General features: G+C 38.7%; 1 protein-coding gene across 1 annotated transcript; it reads left to right on the top strand.

Annotated features, from left to right (window-relative positions):
• Positions 1-9904: 9904 nt before the first annotated feature.
• slc5a5 (solute carrier family 5 member 5) lies at positions 9905-21220 on the top strand. Its single transcript, XM_022766879.1, has 16 exons — positions 9905-10280; positions 11191-11256; positions 11513-11564; positions 12340-12407; positions 13605-13759; positions 14149-14289; positions 15898-16027; positions 16622-16710; positions 16842-16954; positions 17230-17300; positions 17744-17830; positions 19233-19435; positions 19682-19779; positions 20071-20156; positions 20543-20635; positions 21094-21220. Exons 1-16 carry the CDS (start codon positions 9915-9917, stop codon positions 21208-21210), a joined length of 1935 nt encoding a protein of 644 aa, XP_022622600.1. The 5' UTR covers positions 9905-9914; the 3' UTR covers positions 21211-21220.
• Positions 21221-21268: the final 48 nt, after the last annotated feature.

Raw genomic sequence — 21268 nt, 5'->3', positions numbered from 1 at the left:
AACTCCCCCTTTCATTTTCCATGCCTTTGTCAGCATACAGTCGCTCCGGGCATCCTCCCAAGCGCGCAATGAATAGATGAAGTAGTCTAAGTACTTGTGCTCCTTAGTCCTGCTCTTTGTCTTTCTCTCTCTCTCGTTCTCCCTCGCTCTCTCTCTTCCTATCTTTCTCTCTCAACCCACCAGTCGAGGCAGATGGCCTCGAGGTTTCTGCTTCTTAAAAAGAAGTTTTTCCTTGCCACTGTCACCAAGAGCTTGCTCATGTTAGGAAACATTGACATGACTTGACTTGACTTCTTTACGCAAAAAGTACAAACCAAACTTTGTGGAAGGATGATGCATGAGCCAGGGAAGAACCCATTAAAATTTTCGGGCAGATCCAGATCATTTACTATGAATGTGTCTGGTGTGTGTTGTTTGACATTGGCCTTAGCGGAAGTCTGCGCTCTCTGTGTGCCCTCCTATCTTTCAAAACATTATCATCTATGATTCACATTAAATGATGGTTGTTCTTTAGTAAAAGCAAAAGGGGTTCTGTGCAGAAATCAACTCATCTCACATTACAGGAAAAGAGAACCAGCTGATAGCTGTGGTTTCCCTGTTCAGCAGCAAGGTTTTTTTTTTTATCAGTTTCCTCTTCTAGTTGTGAGAAAACCATCTTGTTTAAACTGCATTATGTTTTCCTGTACTTGCTAATACTCTGTCATGATCCATTTTACATGTTTTTGTCCTGCTATTTAGTTCTAATCCATTCTCACCATGTTTCTGTTTTTCTATATTCTTATATTGTCAAGGTCCATACAAACAAGTAAGCATATTAAAGTGACACAACACCCCACATTCTTCCTTCAGAGTACCAAAGGCTGAAAGGTAAGATTCAAAGCTAGGTAACATTCGACTCAGTAGAAATTTAGATAATTGAGGAGACTGGTAATTTAACATGTTTTTTTGGGGGGTTTTTTCTACTAAAACTTGAGGTTTTAGGCCCTGGGTTTTTAACAGTTGTACTGATAGCTGTTCAACTGAGCTGAAACCCAATACTTACATTTAAAAGTGTAATCTTTGGGCTCTCTGTTGGCGTTGTTTGCTGCCATATTATTTTCATTACCAGCGCGCACTGAATCTTGGGATAAGTTAGGCCACGACACCAAAATCTGCACAGTTTTACAACAGTTTGTAATACTCACAGAGAGGATTTTACAACTCTGAAAAGATATCACAGTGCCAACTGTTTTATATTTCATCACCGCAATTGTGAGTTAAATGGTAGAAATACGATGTTCATGTCACAAAGAAATCTATCAGGAATGTGCACTTCCATGTTATTCGAGTGGCCAACGCAACACCTTACCAGGTGAAGTTGTGTTGCAACAAAAGTCGAGCCAGGTTCATCTTTTTTGCTCAGTTAGCCTGCGATGTTTTGCTGGAGCCCTCTGCATTTGCACACCCACTGCATCAACAGACTGGCTCCATTCAAATGAATGAGAGGGCTAACATTTTTGTTCTGAAGAGTGTCTGAACGTAGCCTTAGGTACAGTGGTGCTTTGAGCTAAATGATAATGTTAACCATCTTAATTCAGCGTGTTAACATGTTAAAATTTTCTAATTGGCACTAAGCACAATGTGCAGCTCATGGAAATGTAATGTTTTTAGTTATTAGTTATTTATTCATAAACAAAATTAAAATTTTGAGATGACGGAGGCACAAGATAAAAAATTAAGGGATCAACAGTTATTATTAGTTATTATTAGAATTTGTTGTTATTGGGATCCTGAGGGCAGTGTGAATGTCAATACCAAATTTCATGCAAATCCAGCCAGTGTTTGGTGAGACATTTCACTCAAAACCACAAATATCAACTTCATGGTGGTGCTATATTAAAAGTAACAGGATCTGTGCTAAAATTCATGGCAATCCATCTAGTAATTGTTCAATTGTTAATATTTCAGACTTGGTGAACTGACAGACACTACCACATGCTTAGAACCATGCTGCTAGTTTGGCTAAAAAATGAGGGTAAATTCAAAGGTTTATGGTGTTAAAAACATGATATGTAAATGCAAGTCTACAAAATCTACAGAGCAGATTACCATAAAATAACTAATAAAGTTGATGTTGATGTTCCCTTGAGGTTGAGTCTTATTTTGAACCTCCTGCAGGTCAGTTAGTTAGCAGAGTCAAAATGATCGCAAGTAGATTTTCTCTCTTGTGACGAGACTGCTTTTCAGAAAATGTATGATGCATTTGAAGAATGTTTGATATTTTGCAATAGTGCTATTTTATGGACTACAAGCCCTTGAGACAATAATTGCAGTTGATATGTGTGGTTGATTGTGAGGGAGAAGTGAGGCCTAGTCAACAATGTATCGACAAGGAAATGAGATTTGACCTGAACTCGTCTTACTGGAAGATTCAATCAGCCTACATTATTTATAGCCTGCTGGCATTCACTTTTAAATTTTCCACTCACTTTTAAGACAGTCCTTTGGAGGCTAGTAATGTTTCGTGCTCATGGACTCTGTATGTTTTTCTGAATGAACTGGATCACAGAGCTCCATAACTGGATAAAACAGCTTCAATTACTACATGAAAGTCAACTTTTATATGCTTGAGAATATCCTTGAAGAGTCCAACATCTATATAATATTCTCTTTCAGGAAAGTGCATCTGTTAATCTTCCCTGTCTGTCATGATTGAATGTCATTGAAAGGAAGCAGCCTTTGTTTCAGGATTCAAATGAATCTTTTTTTTCTTGTCTTTGCTCGTTTTCTTTTTGTTTTAAAAATGTTGAATTGATTTTAAGATTTAATTGATAATCCCCCACAGAGAGAGACATGTGTACAGTAATAGAGCCCATATCAGTACTCTTGTTACTGTTCCAAGGTCCAAAATGAAGACCAAAGGTAACAGAGGTCTTACAGTCAAAGACTCAGTGTTTTGGACCATTCTCGTAGAGACACTTATGCCAACAAAATCATTTTTATCATTAAAATCTTAGAAAATTTTACAAGCAAAACCCTTTTTAAAGATTTTGAAGAAATGACTACAGTCAACATATTCTACAATCTTTAAGCTTTATTTCTAAAAAATATACTTATATTGGCTGTATTGGATTTCACTTTGTTTTAGTTTTATGATTTACTTGCTTTGATATCTTAGTGTAACCTTTCGTGCTGCTGGTTATATTATGTCTTAAGGGGTTATGGACAATGACACAGCAATACTTGATCTTTGCCATTTTATGAGGGGTTGTATGCCAGACTATTTCTTTACTGGAATAAAGGACATGATAGTCCATAATAGTATATAACAGTACATGATAGTGCTATCAGATTTGGCCAAAAAGGACATTTGAATATTACTTCGAAGAATATAAATAACTAAAGTTAGAACCATTCAAATACCTATTTTTGCACATTTTAAGTAGCTTACATAGCTTGCATATAACCTTTTCTTGAGGTTCCACGATTTTGCCGTCTCTTGCCCAACATTCAAACTATCTCCAAACAGGGCTTTTTGAGATTGCTCAGAGTGAAACTCACTCTCTCTGCGGCCAAGCTGGGTTGTGAATTCTATCATCAGTGGACCCACGCGAGAAGTCCCACTGCAGACAGCCATATTTCTTTTTTTCACAATCGAATATAAATTTAAAAAATGTCTGGATTTTTTTTCAATTCCATTATGTAAGTGAATTTAGAATACTCATTGACAGCCCTAGTAGTAACCAGCCATCCAATCATGTCTGAAATGCAGTTTACAAGACTGTTAACGGGGCTCAAATCTTCAGGTGAAGCAGAGATAAAGAGTTATGTGCATAGCAATGGAAACAGATGCCATGTTCATGGGTGAAAGAACCAGCGACCAATAGCATCATTTGCACTTGGGATGTAATTTTCTGACTGTCCAGCTGCCACAATCCAGATGAGAGAAGAGAGGCCATGCAACATCATCACCTTCACTTACTACCATGGGCATAAAACAATAAGCTTAATGAGAAACTGAGTGGTGCAGGGAGTGTTTTGAGGATAAACTTGATCTATCCCCACTTTTGATATATCTATAAGAGAACCGTGATTCAAGTAAGAATACATTTTTCTCACTTGTGTACTACTTTGAGGAGAACTGCCACTGGGCTATGAACAACTGGAGCCAATAAAGTCTGATAGTTGAATATGGACCAATATTCTCAAGTATCTGCCTAACGAACATTGAGTTGTAAAGTGGCCTAAAGTTATTAAATTGTCTGTTATCTAGAGTGTATTTCTTCAGAGCACGCCTTACAAAAGCAGTTTTGAATGCAACTGGGAAACAACCGGTCTGTCGTGAGAAGTTATTTATGTGCAACAGCTCTGCTGACAGGCAGTAAAAGACAATGGCGGTCAAGGGCATGAGCAGTAGTCTTAAGATAAGATAATGGTCCTAAGACAACAGATAACTACTCTGGTGGCAAATTGGCACACACCACGGTAAAATAGAAAAGGTGCTGGGTGGTGGGAAGGTTTGAGATCTTTGTATGAACCATTGTTATTTTATTAATAATAAAATATTAATATATCTAATCTTTACATTTAAATAATTACAAAGGATCAGGATCTATGAATGGGCGACGATTCAGTGAGCAGTCAACTATTGAAACTAAAACACAAGGATTAGCCTTGTTATTGGAAATCGGAACTCCACAATTGCAAATCAAAAAATTTACATTTAATATGTTGTGGTTATCCTGTAATTTTGTTTTCCTCAATTTTCTGTGAGAGTTCCTGCAGTTTGCTTCAAGTGAAGTTTTGGTTTGTCGTTGCCTTTTCCTATTTTATGTTTGCATATACACTATATGGACAAAAGTATTGGGCCACCTACACATTACACCTACAGGAGCTTTTATGACATCCTATTCTGAATCCATAGGCATTAATATGGAGTCCCCCCCCCTCCCTTTGCAGCTATAACAGCTTCCACTCTTCTGGGAAGGCTTTCTACAAGATTTTTGGAGTGTGTCTGTGGGAATTTTTGCCCATTCACCCAGAAGAGCATTTGTGAGGTCAGACACTGATGTTGGACGAGAGGGCCTGGCTCACAATCTCCGTTCTAGTTCATCCCAAAGGTGTTCGATGGGGTTGAGGTCAGGGCTCTGTGCGGGCCAGTCAAGTTCTGCCATACCAAACTCACCCAACCATGCCTTTACGGACCTTGCTTTGTGCACTGGGGCAGTCATGCTGGAACAGAAAAGGGCCTTCCCCCAACTGTTCCCACAAAGGTGGAAGCATAGAATTGTCGAAAATGTCTTGGTAAGCTGAAGCATTAAGATTTCCCTTCACTGGAACAAATGGGCCAAGGTCAACCCCTGAAGAACAACCCCATAACATTATCCCTCCTCCGCCAAACTTTACAATTGGCACAATGCAGTCAGGCAGGTAACGTTCTCATGGCATTCGCCAAACTCAGACTCGTCCATCAGACTGCCAGAGAAGCCTGCCTAGAGAAGCGCGATTCGCCACTCCACCGAACACGTTTCCACTGCTCCAGAGTCCAGTGGCGGCGTTCTTTACACCGTTTCATCCGACACTTGGCATTGTGCTTGGAGATGTAAGGCTTGAATGCAGCTGCTGGGCCATGGAAACCCATGCCATGAAGCTCCCGGTGCACAGTTTTTGTGCTGATGTTAATGCCAGAGGAGGTTTGGAACTCTGCAGTTATTGAGTCAGCAGAGCGCTGGCGACTTTTACGCACATTGTGGCTGAGTTGTTGTGGTTCCTAAACGCTTCCATTTTGCAATAATACCACTCACAGTTGATCGTGGAATATCTAGGAGGGAAGAAATTTCACGAACTGACTTGTTGCAGTGGTGGCATCCTATTACAGTACCATGCTCAAATTCAGTTAGCTCTTCAGAACGACCCGTTCTTTCACAAATGTTTATAAAGGCAGACTGCATGGCTAGGTGCTTGATTTTATACACCTGTGGCAGTGTGTTCAGGCATCTGATCAGGATGCCTCCTGGGCACCTTCCATTGGAGATTTTCCCGGCATGTCCCACTGATAGGAGGCCATAGACTACACATCTCATCTGGCCTGGGAATGCTTTGCGATCCCCCAGAAGTAACTGGGAAGCATTGCTTGGTACAGAGACGTCTAGACAAGCAGTAGAAAATGGATGGATAGAAATGGACCAAGTCTTTTTAGTTATGTATATAATTTAGCCTGTATTTGTTGTATTTGTATTAGCTTGTTTTCTGATTTATGCTTTTGTATTAAACTATCAGCTATCAGCTATCAGCTAACAGTTCAGCAAGATTTGACTGACAGAGGTTGCTGTCATCCCCACTCACCATGTTTGTTTCAGCTTCAGCCTAATAGTTTTCATAGAGAATATTACAATTAGAGATGGGGGAAGATCTTTGTGTCTGTCGAGACTTGTGATCGCCAGGAATAGCTGGCAGGGGGTCATTTGTTTAATAACCATTCTCACATAGCTGTTTGAATGCTCACATAGCTTTCCATGTCCTCAGATTAAAGGGGTGGAGCAGAAAGTGGAAGACTTTGTCATCTTCATCATATGCCAGATTAGAAAAGCCAAGTGTAAAAACATTATTTTGGCATTTCCACTCGAGTTCTAGTTTGCAAATTGAAAATGCTTGTGAAAAGGGAATTTGAACGCACATACAGTCTTTGGCATCACGTTTTGCTGGGTAGGAATTTGGTGGCGGGACGGTGTCATTCTCGTCCATTCGCCTGTTTGCTTTAACATCTTTAGGAATAGGCTGAACGGCGGAAAAGGAGAAGTGTAACTTATTATGGGTTAAAGTGGGTTGAAGTGGTCAGTGGAGTTCATCTAGTGGGAAAAACGGGCTGCTGAAAGTCACATGCTCACACTCCATAACCTGCGAAATTAGTTAATTCCATGGAAGCTAGTTGAGAGAGGACTGCTGAAAAGTTAAAAGTTCAGTAACCTTTCCATTAACTCAGACTGCTTGTTATAAATACAATTTGGTCCCACATGCACAACAAGAGACTTCACGGATGGGTGGCAGATGACAGTTAAGTCAGACATTCAGTCATCAGAAAAGTAGCAGGCCTTTAAGTTACTACTGTGTATTACAGCAGAATCACCAACAATTAAAGTTTCAGGCTCAATAAGTTGGTGCTCCTGAGATCTGCCATGTTTGTTCTGCCTCACTGAGGAATGTTGGGCTACCACTCTTTGCTCTCTTGCTGAGGAGCAGGGATTTCTCATTTGCGTAATTGTTGATGGCTGAACCTGGGTGTCTGGTAGTGGCTCAGCTCATTCTTCAGATGTTGAAAGCACTGATTTTATTCATTTAGTTTTGGTAACAAGTTCAGATGTTTCATCACAGATAGGCAGATCAACCAAAAAGTGATGTTCAGAGGCTTGAAGAGGTGAAACTATCCAATGTGACTATTCATATACTATCATATACTAATCATACACTGAACATGATGTAGGCTACAGGAGCATGAGAGGAAAGAGATAAGCAAAAAAAAAAATGCATGTATGTGTGCGTATGTGAACATGTATTATTACATATATTGTACATAATTGCACTTAACTAAGGCCATGGCACTAGCCTGAAATGTATCCAAACCCAAACAGTTGTTTTCTCTTTTTTCTTTTCCTCCTTTCTTCACACACTGTCCCATTCGCCCTTAGCTGTCCATGTTACATATATGTTTTGTATGCTTATATCAACACTTATTAATATGTCTATGTCCACACTGACCATATATGTATGCACTACATGTAGCTATGCACTAAATGATGAAGCCCATAAAATTAATCACTAGATTAATCAATGACAATAATAAAAATAAATGTTAGATGTTACCCTGCTGTAAACACACACACACATACACACACACACACACACACACACAGACACACACACACATACACACACACACACACACACACACAGACACACACACACATACACACACACACACACACACACACAGACACACACACACATACACACACACACACACACACACACACACACGCACACACACATACACAAGGATCACGTGCTATAGAAAGTGATCAACTTTCATTATGTCAGCAATCCTCAACACTAACTGTGCTTTTGTTTGAGGTCATGCACTTTAAATTTACGACTGCAACAACCTACCTGGCCCTCTGACCGAAAATACCTGAGTGGCTTTCTGGCAAGAGGGGGGAGGGAGGGGGGGGTCTTCTTTATGAGAATGTTCACGGAGCGTGCGCAGTCATGCACATGAGCAGGCTGCATTAACGAAGGTGTGTGGAGGAGGCGAAGCAGCTGTTGAGGAGCGAAGAAGAGAGTCAGCACATTCTCCTTGCACTTTGTGGAAGAAAATCGACTGCATGAACTACCAGTGGTGAGTCTTTGCTTTTTTTCTTCTTTTTTTAAATTTACCTTTTTTTTTAAATTTTTTTATTTACCCTTTTAAATAAAAAAAAAAAAAAACTTATTTACCACATATCTAAGAACCTGTAAAAACCTGATGTATAACTGAAAATATTTTAGCTGCAGTGCCCTGCATACTTTACTCTGACACAGACACATTGCATATAAATAGTTTATTCATATTCTGTGATTCACAATATTCTAGGCTACCACCTGAAACAAGCTTTACTTCAATTAAAATATTGTGGAAGGAGTGCATATACTTTAATTCAGCCTTACACTTAGAATTTTGTAGGTGCAATATCCCACTTTGTGGTTTTTGCAGTTCAAAAAAAAATCAAGGAAAAACAATGGCAAAATGGGACAAATATATAAGATGTACTGAATTCACAATTATTGTGTGGGGAAAAGTTTCAGTCAGAAAAAAGTACTTATGAATATTCAATTTAACAATCCCCTAAATCCACCAAGAGTCGGTATGTACTGTAAATGAATTCATTTCTTGTCATTAGTGTAAAAATCTCTCTAAACCTCTCTAAACAAGGGTTTGTCAACAACCAGTAGGAGCATCTTTCTGGTCTGATGCTGCTCAGTATAAGACAAATCAGTGTGGTGTGATAGGTTAGGCTATTGGCTAGTTAAAGTAAGGATTTGGTAACTACAATTTGGTTTCGGGAAAGATAATGGGTGTTGGTGCTATTGGGGAAAGTCTGTTTAATCACACATGACTCATAGCATTGTTTTCGTCTGGTTGTTGGTAGGAGACAAAACATGAATCCTGACCTGCAGTGTCAGAGTCAAATGCTTTGTGTGTCCATCCATTCACTCCAAACTTTTTGCAGTGCCATAAGAATGTCTGACCATTTGAAGCTTCAAAGGTTATTATATGTGTGTTGAACAAGGAACCAAGGCTGATATTTTACTAAGAAAAGAAGAAAAATTTTATAATTACCCCAATGTTTTGAGCGGGTTCAACTTTTATTTGCAGGCACACGAGAATGGGACAGATTGAATACTGCTGACATTTTTATGCGATTGCACAAATGGAGAGTTGTTGGTGGTAATGTGCCATGAAACCTAGCACTGCACCAGCAAAGGCAGAATAAGACTGCATGGTTTATGGCTGTTAAAATGTTTTAAAAATTAGCTTTGTAGATGTATTTTGAGGAAAGTATTTGTTAGACTTAAATGCATATGCATTTCGGTGAGAAACTCAGTATGTGTTTATAGGAAACCAAGAAAAGACGCAACTTGTGGAGGTTTTGACTGCTGCTAGAACAGTGTTCATATTTTAAGAATTTCTCTGGAGAAATTCCATAACTCGTGACTTCACCAGAAATATAGGAAACTGCCACATCCAGTGATGTCATACAGTAGACTAGATATGCTTGTGTCAAGTGTTTCCATCAGTTGTATGGTCACTAATTGACTGTAATTCCCTCTGACAGATCCACCAAACATCTGAATTCACCTATACACCTATACTACAAGGCGGACGGCATCAAAGTAAAATAATGGAAGAGCAGACTGCCAGTGAACCATCCAGATCGGGATTTGTCCTGGCTGACTACGCTGTCTTTGCCACCATGTTGTTAGTCTCTATGGCCATAGGACTCTTCCAGGCCCTACACAAGAGGCCAAGAGACGCCAGTGTTGATGACTTCTTCACCGGTGGTCGGAGCATGCCGGCAGTGCCTGTTGGGCTGTCGCTCTGTGCCAGTTTTATGTCAGCAGTCCAGGTTCTGGGTGTTCCCGCTGAGGCTTCCCGCTATGGCTTTAAATTCCTCTACATGTGCCTTGGACAAAGCATCAACTCCCTGCTGACAGCTTACCTCTTCCTGCCAGTTTTCTTTCGACTGGGCATCACCAGCACCAATCAGGTCTTAATGAGCTTCCAGTTATTTTCATTCATTGTCATATCATATCACCAGAGCATAAAGTGACTGAATATTACAGAAAGCCAGAGAAGGTAACGATTTAAATATGTATCGTGTTTCTTTAGTTTTTTTTTCTCATCGACGTTTAATGACTCAAATGATTAAGAAATATTCTCACTTTCTTTGAGTTGACAATGACAACATTATTAGTCTTTGATCATGAATTTAGTATCCAGATTTTGATATTTCATGATAAATTTGGCATCGATATGTCAAAATGACAAACGTTTGTTGGCAAACGATTACTTACTTACACATTCTGGAGACAGAACAACATGAGCAGCCCTTTGTCATTTAAATCAGTGTTAATATGAAAATATGGCTCAGTGCTGGTTTTAAAAAACGTAATCTTTACCCATGTCCTCTGTGGCGTCTGTGAAATGTTGTATTCAATATGTTATTGGCTGCAGTTTTGTACTAATTTTTCATTATAGTCTGCAAAACCCTACCACCATATTTATTTATTCAGAATTTGATAATCCTGAAAAAGGTACATTTCAGTTTTGCGTAAACTGTGCAAAGGTCTAAAAATTTCAGTCTGTAGGATTTTCAGAGGAACAAGAACATTTTATTAGTTTTTTGTTGTAGATTTTTGTACCACAATAGCAGAAGAGGGATGGGGCTAATTTGAGAGTTTAAACAAACTAACACAAAATAATTAAGCATTAAAATACCTATAGTAGGCTATTTCTGACCAATTATATTGTAGAAATTCGACCAGGATCTCTCTGACAAAATGTTGAAATGCACCTGTGGCTCATCAAATGAGATGAATATAGGAGGTGAGGAAGGATGAGGGACGTGTGCAGAGATACTCTGATGTGTTATAACTCCAGCCATCTGTCTGTCACAGTATCTGAAGATGAGATTTGGCAGAGGGATGCAGCTGGTGGGGAGTATCCAGTTTCTTGTGGCGACGGTAAGAAAGACATCGTTGTGTTCCCTGTTACTCAGTGTTGTTGAGGACAAAGCTGTAGTGCTCTAGCTAGTTTAGTGCTCTTAAAGAGGTTGTCACATTTTCATTCATTTTCTAATGCAAATAGTCACTTGGGCTCAGACTCACACTCTGGGCAGCCAGTTCTTCATTTGCACAAACCAAACTTCACCCCTAAAACTTTTTCACTCTGCAATGTGTCACTGAGTTTACAGTTTTCCTTGTGTTTCCCTGTTCTCAGCTGCTTTACACAGGGATTGTCATCTATGCACCAGCCTTGATCCTCAACCAAGGTAAGAGAGCTCACCTGATGCCCCGCTGTCTGCAGGGATTAATGGGATCTTTTCTTTCATCTGGCATTTTGGTTGTAATTCCCACAATTCTTTGATATTTCATCCATCACTCACAAAAGAAACACAAATTTCTCCATGAATTGATAACTTTATCAATGTGTTTACGTATGTGTGTTTATGTGTTTAAGATTTCCTCCATTTTTACACCCAACACCAAGACCTGACAAGGTGAAATTAGCTTGACACAGATAAATAAAAAGCTCTTTATCATCTGTGTATTTATGGTTGCAGATACTTTCTCGTCAGTATCAAAGTTAGTGACAAGGTGACAAAAGAATTAACCCTACCACTGAGAACAGGATGTGTGAAGTGAATTCAAGAGAAATATGAGCTACAGAAGAATTTATTCTATTTAAATACTGATATAAAAGTGTAAAAGTGATATAAAAATCCACACTGACACATGTTTTCGTTAAGACTTAAAACAATGACAATGAACATTTAAGAAAAATCTACAAAGTTGCAGACATTTTGAAACAGTGTTACCAGTTTGTCCACCAGAAAACATTAACAAGTTTATTTTTCAACTGGAAAATGTACCATTTAGTAGATATCCTGGTCACATTCTTTAACATGTAATCATATTTTTAAACTCAAATACAAATTTCAGCTTCAAAAATCCATTATTACTCTGCACAAGGGGTTTACAGGGAAATGATACATGTAAGTGCAAACACTTTATAAACCTTGTTTTTCTTTCTTTTTTTAATTTCAGCTACTGGACTCAATATGTGGGTGTCTTTGTTTTCTACTGGGATCATTTGCACCCTGTACACCACACTGGTAAGAACATATTTTCTCCATCTATTCAAGACAACATGGACATTATGAACATCATTAACAGACAGGACTGGCTTCTGTCAAGACTCCTGTCAGGGTGCAACACGTCTGACAGATGGATATTTGCTCTAGCCAGTGACAATATAGCACTGTATACCAGCAGTTATATCAGTGTTACTGTGCCCACTAGCCGAGTCTTGCAGAGAGTTTTATCATTGTTAAACTGAAAGACGTCTAGAAATGCCACAGTTGGACATGGTTGTTGACGTTTGAACCTAAACCTGTGTCTGTGTACTCTCTCATTCTGGGGCTTTGGTATTTTTTTCTAGAGAGCTGATATCATATTGTTACTCAAACTGCATTTTTGTGGTAACTTTTAACTTGTCATTTCCTGTTTTATGTTGAAATTCTTACTTTTGTCTCTATGCTTGTTTTTCTTCCTGCCCTTGTTTGATTGCCCCAGTTAGTTTGACCTGTTATCCTTACCTTCCTTTATCACTTTATCAGATGGTCTATGTAAGTTCCTGGTTATGTTTCCCTTGTGTTCCTTGTGTGGAGAACCCTGTTTTTGCTCTTGCCTGGTTCCTGATAGTGGGGTTTTTTCCCCTCAGTCTTCTTCCTTGTTGTAAAACTTGTAAACATTATCTGTGATTATTAGATTAACTTCATTGCACCAACCTGCCTTTGTGTGTTTCTGCATTTGGGTCCAAAAATCATTCAGCTGTGACAAAGCCTTTGTGGAAATCAATGCATGTAAACATGAGGACTGAATCGGGGTTAGTTTCATCTTGGCAGCAAAGTCCTATGACAGATTGTTCAAGGATAAAAGGCAAATATCCAAAAGGACTAGTTTTATTACTGTAACTTTATGACATCACAAATGCAACTTCACATGTGATGACCTGCACTGCGTTTCTCGTGGAAGAGCCATATTTACAGTTGGTCTCACCTGGTTAAATGCACCAATTTTAATATAGACAAGCCCCCAGATTTTTAATGAACCCCTCCAAAGATGAGAAATGTGAATGTTTAACACCAGATTACCATGTAGACACTACATCTCGTTTCATAGCATAAGAGGTGTTACATCATGTCCTTATTTTGGTTTTTATAAAAGTCTCAGTTGTTGTCTTGCATTTGCCTAAAGGTCTCACTCCTTGCCACTCTGTCTCTGTCTTTTCCATCATCTGTTTGTAACAGGGTGGCATGAAAGCTGTGATCTGGACCGATGTATTCCAGATCATTGTCATGTTGTCCGGTTTTGTGGCCATTTTAATCCAAGGCACAGTTCTGGTCGGTGGTCCTGCACTGGTGCTGGAGATCGCCAAGAATGGATCGCGCATTAATTTTAATGAGTAACAACATTTTGATTTCAACTCATAAATATCTGATAACCACACATTACTGTATGAGCACAACAACATGCTTACACCATATAATCTCATCACAGTCTGGCTACAGTTCCTTCACAGTAATCTTAAATACTCCTTGGTGATAATTGATATCATTTCAGACTGTTTAAAAAAATTGAAAGCACAAAATTACACTATACTTTCAATTGAGCACAAAAGTTAACTCTTGACAAATGAAACAAACAAAAAAAAATCTTAACTCAAGGTCAGCTTACCAGCTTTTCCTTGAGTCTGTCTTGGTGGGCAGAATTTGTTCAGAAATTGTCTTCACATTGGTGAGGTGTGGTCAAAAGCTGATGAACTGATTTGTTGATTTGTTGTTTTCCCACCAGTTTTGATGTTGACCCACGGCGGCGCTATACCTTCTGGAGCCTCTCTGTCGGGGGTGCATTTGTTTGGCTGTCCATGTATAGTGTAAACCAAGCTCAAGTGCAGCGGTACATCTCCTGCAGAACAGAGAGAGATGCCCAGTGGTGAGTGGAGACTTGTACGTCATTTACGTAACGTTCAAGCACTTGAAGATCTACTGAACCAGGTATTTAGACATTAGAACAGCTACTTCCAAAACTCATTGACAGACTGCAGAAAAACCTCAACCTAGCATCTGTGAAATCAACTACAGATTTCAAAAGCGACATTTTAGGTTTCCTGTCCCTGATCTGAGAGGCAGCATAAACTGCATATCACTGGAAGATGTGTGGAGGAAACTTTTATGCTTACTTATTTTGAGGCTTGGTGTTTGGCTCTTCACAAGTGAAATAACAGGCTGTGACAGCTATCCATCAAGCAAGCAGAGCCCCAAACAAAATGCTTGTTGTTTTTGTTGTGGTGTGATAGAGATTTTGTGACTTGATCAAGGACGTGTCAACAGACCACTGGATCCAAAAATATGATCATTTTTAGTTCCTCACTTTGAAGCCACAGCGTTGCTATAAGGACTGGCAATGTTGTTTTTTTATTTTGGTTAGTCCACCGCTTTGGTCCAGACTGAATCAATAACTCAATATCTCAACAACTGCTGAATGGGTTGCCATGAAATTTTATACAGCTATTCATGGTCCCCAGAGGTTGAGTTCTTCTGACTTTGGTGATCCCCTCACTTTTTTCTCCCCTGTGAGGTTGACATTTTGAGTTCTGCGTAAATTCTGACTGAATATAAAACATTCCAATTAGTCTAGGCTATCCTTTGTGTTTAGCACTAATTAGCAAATGTTAGCATGGTGACAAGCTAAAGTAAGACGGCAAACATGGTAAACTTTGTATCTGCTTATCATCCGCATGTTAATATAGTCATTATGAGCATGTTAGCATTTAGCCTCACGGCACTACTAGCATGGGTTTAGACAGTCTTGTTTAATGGTTATTCTGGTGTAAGGGCCTGTTTATGGTCTCTCAGAACTAGGTCTGTGCTGTCCGACCACATCGAAAATCAAATGCTTTCCTCTCATAGAGAGAGGCGAGACACACTATAGTAGAAAAATGGGGTTAACGGGACAGATTTTCAGACAGTCCCTGCAGTGAGACGTTCATAGTGTTACACATGGTTCTACAGTTGGAAAGTGCTGCAAATAGCTGAGTAACAAATGGTCAACAAAGAGAGCTAGAGGGAGAAGTTCAATACTGACTCCTTTCTTGCTTTCACACAGCTGTCCAGTCACAGCGTGAAGTCGGATTGTCAGTTTCAGAAAGTTACAGAAATGGTCAGACATAGACCCCCCTATCTGATGTCGGAAAGGTGTTGTGGGAGGAGGATTCCGACCCTATCTGACATGTCATTCAAAAGGAGGATAAATCCCAGGATGTTGTGACCCATACAGGAATTTAATCATGTAACATTAAATTACATTGCCTCTCTTACATGTTTTTATTGAGGTATGTGTTATGTTTTGCTGTACTTGCAAAAAAGTCAGATTCATCCCAGTGCTTCACAGGAGGATTGTGATGTAATCAGATGCTGACATATTCAAACATATTCACAATATTGTGAATATATTCACACCAGGTAACTGTGTAAATAGTGGAAATGCAGAACGCTAACATTTAACCTGGGTTACTAAAATGATGTTTGATTTTGATTGTAGGGCTCTGTTTGTGAACCAAGTGGGTCTGTGCTTTATTGTGAGCAGTGCAGCAACCTGCGGCATCGTCATGTTTGCATACTACATCAACTGCGATCCACTGAAGTCTGGAATAATATCTGCTCCTGATCTGGTACTCATGACACTCCTGAAAAAAATATTCATATAGATCCATGAATAGAGGTTGATACTGTGTGGGTTTCAACTGCTACAGAGTTTGAAAGCCATTTTGATTACTGATATTATGTATTGGTGCTACATAAGTAATATTTTTTTGATAAATTAAACTCTGTCTTTAAATTAGAGTGAAATTTGCTGAATATTTTCCTCATGATTTTATTCAATGGGACATTATTTTTGTTTCCACTGCAAATGTAAGGGTTGCTAATGTTCATGTCAAGATTAAAAACAGTTTGAAAGATTTTCTTTGCCAGATACTCATCTATCATTTACATACATGTGCTACTTTACATTTCAAATAGCTGTTTACCACACTGATGCGATTAAGGTCAAACAACGTAGAAAGCTGAAATGTATTTTACAGATTGTAAACAGGATAAAAAAAAGTTCTGTACTGGCTGGTGACAAGGACTTTGATTAAGAGAAATATTTTCTTCAGTATTTTCTCGATTAGATATTTTTCAATGAAGAACAATGGAAAATTATAAATTTTTCTAACACTGATATTCACTTTGTCATTTTTCCTCCTTTCACTGGTCTAATAAAGTATATGCCATACTTTGTGCTGGACATATTCAGAGGTCACGCAGGCTTTCCAGGTCTTTTCCTTGCCTGTGCATACAGCGGGACTCTGAGGTATTTGAGTCTTTGTAACTAAACTTGTGACATATTTCCCCATAGCATGACATTAAAGAGAGTTAGTAATATCAATCACTACTGTAAAATGCTGATCTGGGATCATTAGTAAAACAAATGTCTTTTTACAGCACAGCCTCCACAAGTATCAACGCCATGGCTGCAGTAACCATGGAGGATCTGCTGCGACCTCATCTAGTTCACATGACCCAGAAGAAACTGATCCTTCTTTCCAAAGGACTGTGTAGGTTGATTCTCGCTGTCGATATCCACTTAAATGAGTATTTATCCTTGAAACCACTTTTGTTTTAAAACCAATCATCATGACATAATGCAGAAAACTGTCACTTCATTTACACTGCTACCAACTTTGTTATTTTGTTGTCACCTCATCACATTTCACAATTCACCTAGATAAAACCAGTTCCGTATCATGAGTCCCAGGCAAATGCTAAGGCTTGTATTTTGCACAGTTGAACTACATTACTCCACTGTTTACTATTTACCTTTTTCTTTAAGCTTTCCTGTATGGAGTTGGTTGTATCACCGTAGCTGCTCTCTCCTCTTTCCTGGACTGGGGAGTTCTGCAGGTATAATACCTCAACATTTCCGTATTATATAACATTTAATCCATCATGCAACCCCCAGTCCATTCTCAAAATGCAGCATTACAAGAGCTTTAAAAGGAACACAATCCCGAAAGTAGCTTATGAAATTATGCAATACTGAATAATGAATGGAATAATGGATTTTTTGTTGGATGTTAGGACAGCAGACAAACTAGGTGTTGTTATTTTTCCTTTTTTTTTCTCAATTTACCTAAAATTTGATCACTTATCAAAAATTATAACAGATTAATCAAAGTTATCCTATTAGCAAGGTTTTGTAGAAGAAGAAATATTGGGCTATTATTGGGCTAATGAGCAGTGGTACAGACTGAACTGCACTACAAGATTTACTATGTATTCTTTAATTGAATATCAGCAGAGTGTTTGATTGCTTTTCCAACGCTTCCTTTGTTTTCTCTCCTCAGGGGTCATTCACTGTTATGGGTGTAGTCAGTGGTCCATTACTGGGTGTATTCATTTTGGGGATGTTTGTTCCAGCAGCAAACAAGCTGGTGAGTGGCTGGTAATCCAGTTTTTAAGACAAGCGTATAAGAAATGTTCACAATGCACACACCCTAAATTTCTTCAGTGGCTTGTGTCCAGTTTTCCAGACAAACTTATAAGAAATGTTCACAAGGCACACGCCTTAAATTCTCTGCAAAGGGTTAGTCTGCGGTCTCTTTCAACATAAGAAACAACAGTACAATGACTGAAAAAAACCCTAAACTGAATTGCACAATATTTGGTGGAAAGGTTGTTTTCCTAGAAACAAGACTTCTTGCAAGACTTCCCAAAAAATGCATTTAAAGATCCACCCACTCATGTATTATAATAGTATCTATCTCTTATTGTCACTCTGGATTAGATTAGTCTTATCTTTAATGGTTGATATTTACGGACACAAAAGGTAAAATTGTGTCCTTTTTTCTGATCTTCAGCTTTAATTCCAACTTGTCTCTTCCCTCCCTCTGCTATATTCACTGGCTACGTAGCTATAATATAGTAGCTTTTGCACAAAAGCAATTGGCTGCAAACATTGATTGTGTTGCCTCTAGTAATGTCACAAATATTAAAAAACAAACTAACACTGCTGAGTAGAGGGAAGTACTTTTCATAAAATGTGACTAGTTGCTGATCATTTTAGACATTAGATTCATTTAAATACATACGCTTGAAGTCCTCTTCTTTGTGTTATGACGGCACAACTGTGGTTTCAAGTTCTAGCTATTACGGAAGTATGGTACTTTCCTGATAGTCACACTATCACCTGTTGAATTGGTATTTATTGTTAATATCACTTCCTGATTTAAGGAGGTCACTGTCTAAAACCAGATTCAACCTTTTAAAATCATTAACTTAACACCTCCTTGAGACAACTTTCAGAGCACTTACTGCATGTTGGGCAGATCAGCAGGAATGTCACACTTAACAAACATGAGCCCCCCCACTCACCTTTACATTGTCCTTGTTCACCAGACAGTTTTTCTGGAAGTCAGTCTTTCCTCAGCGGTCTGTGTTATCACCAAGAAATTCATGACAGCTTTCACTGACGTTAGGTGACAGTGATTTATGTGATTTTATTTCAGGTGCGAGTTTACAATATAAACAAACATACATTTTTATTAGACATTTTTATTTTTTATTCTATTTTGATAGAAAGTTAAATAGAACATTTTATAAGAATTTGCTCTTTTCAAATGTTAAGTGTCTTAATTTGTAACAACTATTGTCTATTTTATTAGAACTTTCAGAAATTTTTCTATTTGTGGATCCTCGACACATCAGTTAATGCCAGCAAAAACCAACCGATGTTCGCTCAACAACGTCTCAACTGATGGCTGATTGGTGTGGACTGTCAGGGCCCTTACACTATGTTATTCTTTATCCATTTTGTTGTCTTTATCTGTCTTTCAGGGGGCATACTCTGGAATAGTAGTGGGCTTTTGTGTCTCTCTGTGGCTTGCTGTCGGTTCGACCCTTTACCCGCCCAGTGAGGAGACGATGGGTGTCTTGCCCAGCTACACGGACGAGTGTCAACATGGCAACGTCACCCTGAACAGCAGCCCTAACAAGGACCAGCACTCCATCTCCACCCCACTTCGCCCCAATAATGAGGGGTCAGTGATTGCACTGACACACAACTTTTCTTTTTTTCCTTCCTGTGGTTTACACTGGTTTATACTGTATGTATGTATGTATGGACGGAGGTTGGTTCTGATCATCACAGTTTGTGTTAAAAGAACAAAAATAAAATGGGAAGATAATTCATTTCCTTAGTCAATGTGGTGCCATTTTAAATGGTGGAGTGTAGTGGAGCATTTTTGTGTTATTTATTTTCTTTGCTCTGACTTTTCCAAAACTAGGGGCCTGCAGAACTTCTACTCCATGTCCTACCTCTACTTTGGTGCCATGGCAACTAGTTCAGTTGTATTAGTTGGGCTGATAGTGAGTTATGCAACAGGTAAGAAAATAAAGATTGATGAGTGAGCTGAGCAAAGTGTTTAAGCGAAGTGAAAACTGCTGATTCACAATGACATACTGTATTCATAACTGCCGTTGGAATTCAGGCCAATAAACTACAGTTTAATATACCTGCCGTGCAAATAAAAACCTTTAAAGTTTTATTTTTATTTATATTGTACTAGAGACATGTGATTCACCTCTGTTGTCATTTTGGAGCCATCAGTGATGAAGGAATTGCATTACATTGTACCTCAAATGAACAAATTGTGTTGTTTCTCTCTAAACACAGGGCCAACAAAGAGGAGTCATATTAAAGAGGGTTTATTGTGGTGGGACCTGAACAAAAAGCAAGTGGAGGTCCCATCAGTGCGCAGAGTAAGTACTATGTTAAAAGCTTTGGATATGTTTTGTGTATGTTATTATGTTAGGATAAATGGATGAACTGAAAAGGGACTTCTTAAATGTATCTGTTTATTACTTGGGCTTGTTCTCTTATGGAAACAAGGTCCTGGGGTCAGATTTCTATGTGGAGTTGTGCATGTTTTCCTCAATTAATGTTGATTTCTACCAGGAGCTCTTGCTTTCTTACGCAGTCTAAAGTCATGCACTTGACATAGGAATTCTGAATGCTCCAAAATGTTAAATATCCATTTTGTAAATTCAATAAAAACATATCTTTTAAGTTTTTGTTTTAAGTTGTGAATTGTAATTATATTGCATGTATGAAAGTGAATGTGTTGGCTGTCTGTGTTTGTTCTAAGACTGGAACAATGTCCAGGATGTTTCCCTGTCTTCTGCACAATTCATGCTCGGATACACTGCAGCCACCTGGGAACCTGAATAGGAATAACAGGGTAAAGATATTAACTTATAAATTACGATCTTTTGACTATAATTTAATGAACCAACAACTGAATGTAATGTAATGTAGTGCAAGTGTGTGTATAGCTTCACATGATCAGCAGCTCTCGAAGGCTTTCACCTACATTGACACTACATCAGTCTCAACACTGATCAAACTGAACCTACAGTTGGACTTAGAGCATAACATTACAATCAAGTCTGTCTGTTACCGCCACAGTGTAAAAGGTTTAGTAGGAATGCATACATGAATAAGTACAGTCTACATCTGACAGTGTGAAATGAGGAATACAGTATGTTGAGGATTCTGAATTGAAAATCAAATTGCATAAACAGATATCTGTCAAGGAGTGTGTGTTACTGTACAGCATCTGTGTGTTAGAGCACCTCTGTGTCCATCAATTTGTTGTTATTTATCATCTTGAAAACTGAATTTTGGTCTTTTTTGCAGGAAGACAAGACGACAGTTAAACCACAGCTTGTGCCTTTGAGGAACCTGCCCAGAGATGACGCAAATGAAAAACAGCTGACAGATGAGGAGGATATGAAAGCACCACTCCGAGTGTAGATGCTGGACAACTGAAGACTTTTACTCCAAATAGCACCAATAACAGTGGCATTTCCTC

This window comes from Seriola dumerili, unplaced genomic scaffold (assembly GCF_002260705.1).
Source record: "Seriola dumerili isolate Sdu_G_001 unplaced genomic scaffold, Sdu_1.0 BDQW01000002.1, whole genome shotgun sequence".
In the NCBI taxonomy this organism is placed as follows: domain Eukaryota; kingdom Metazoa; phylum Chordata; class Actinopteri; order Carangiformes; family Carangidae; genus Seriola; species Seriola dumerili.
The sequence above is the reverse complement of the archived record's forward strand: the minus strand, read 5'-3'. Positions and strand labels throughout refer to the sequence as shown.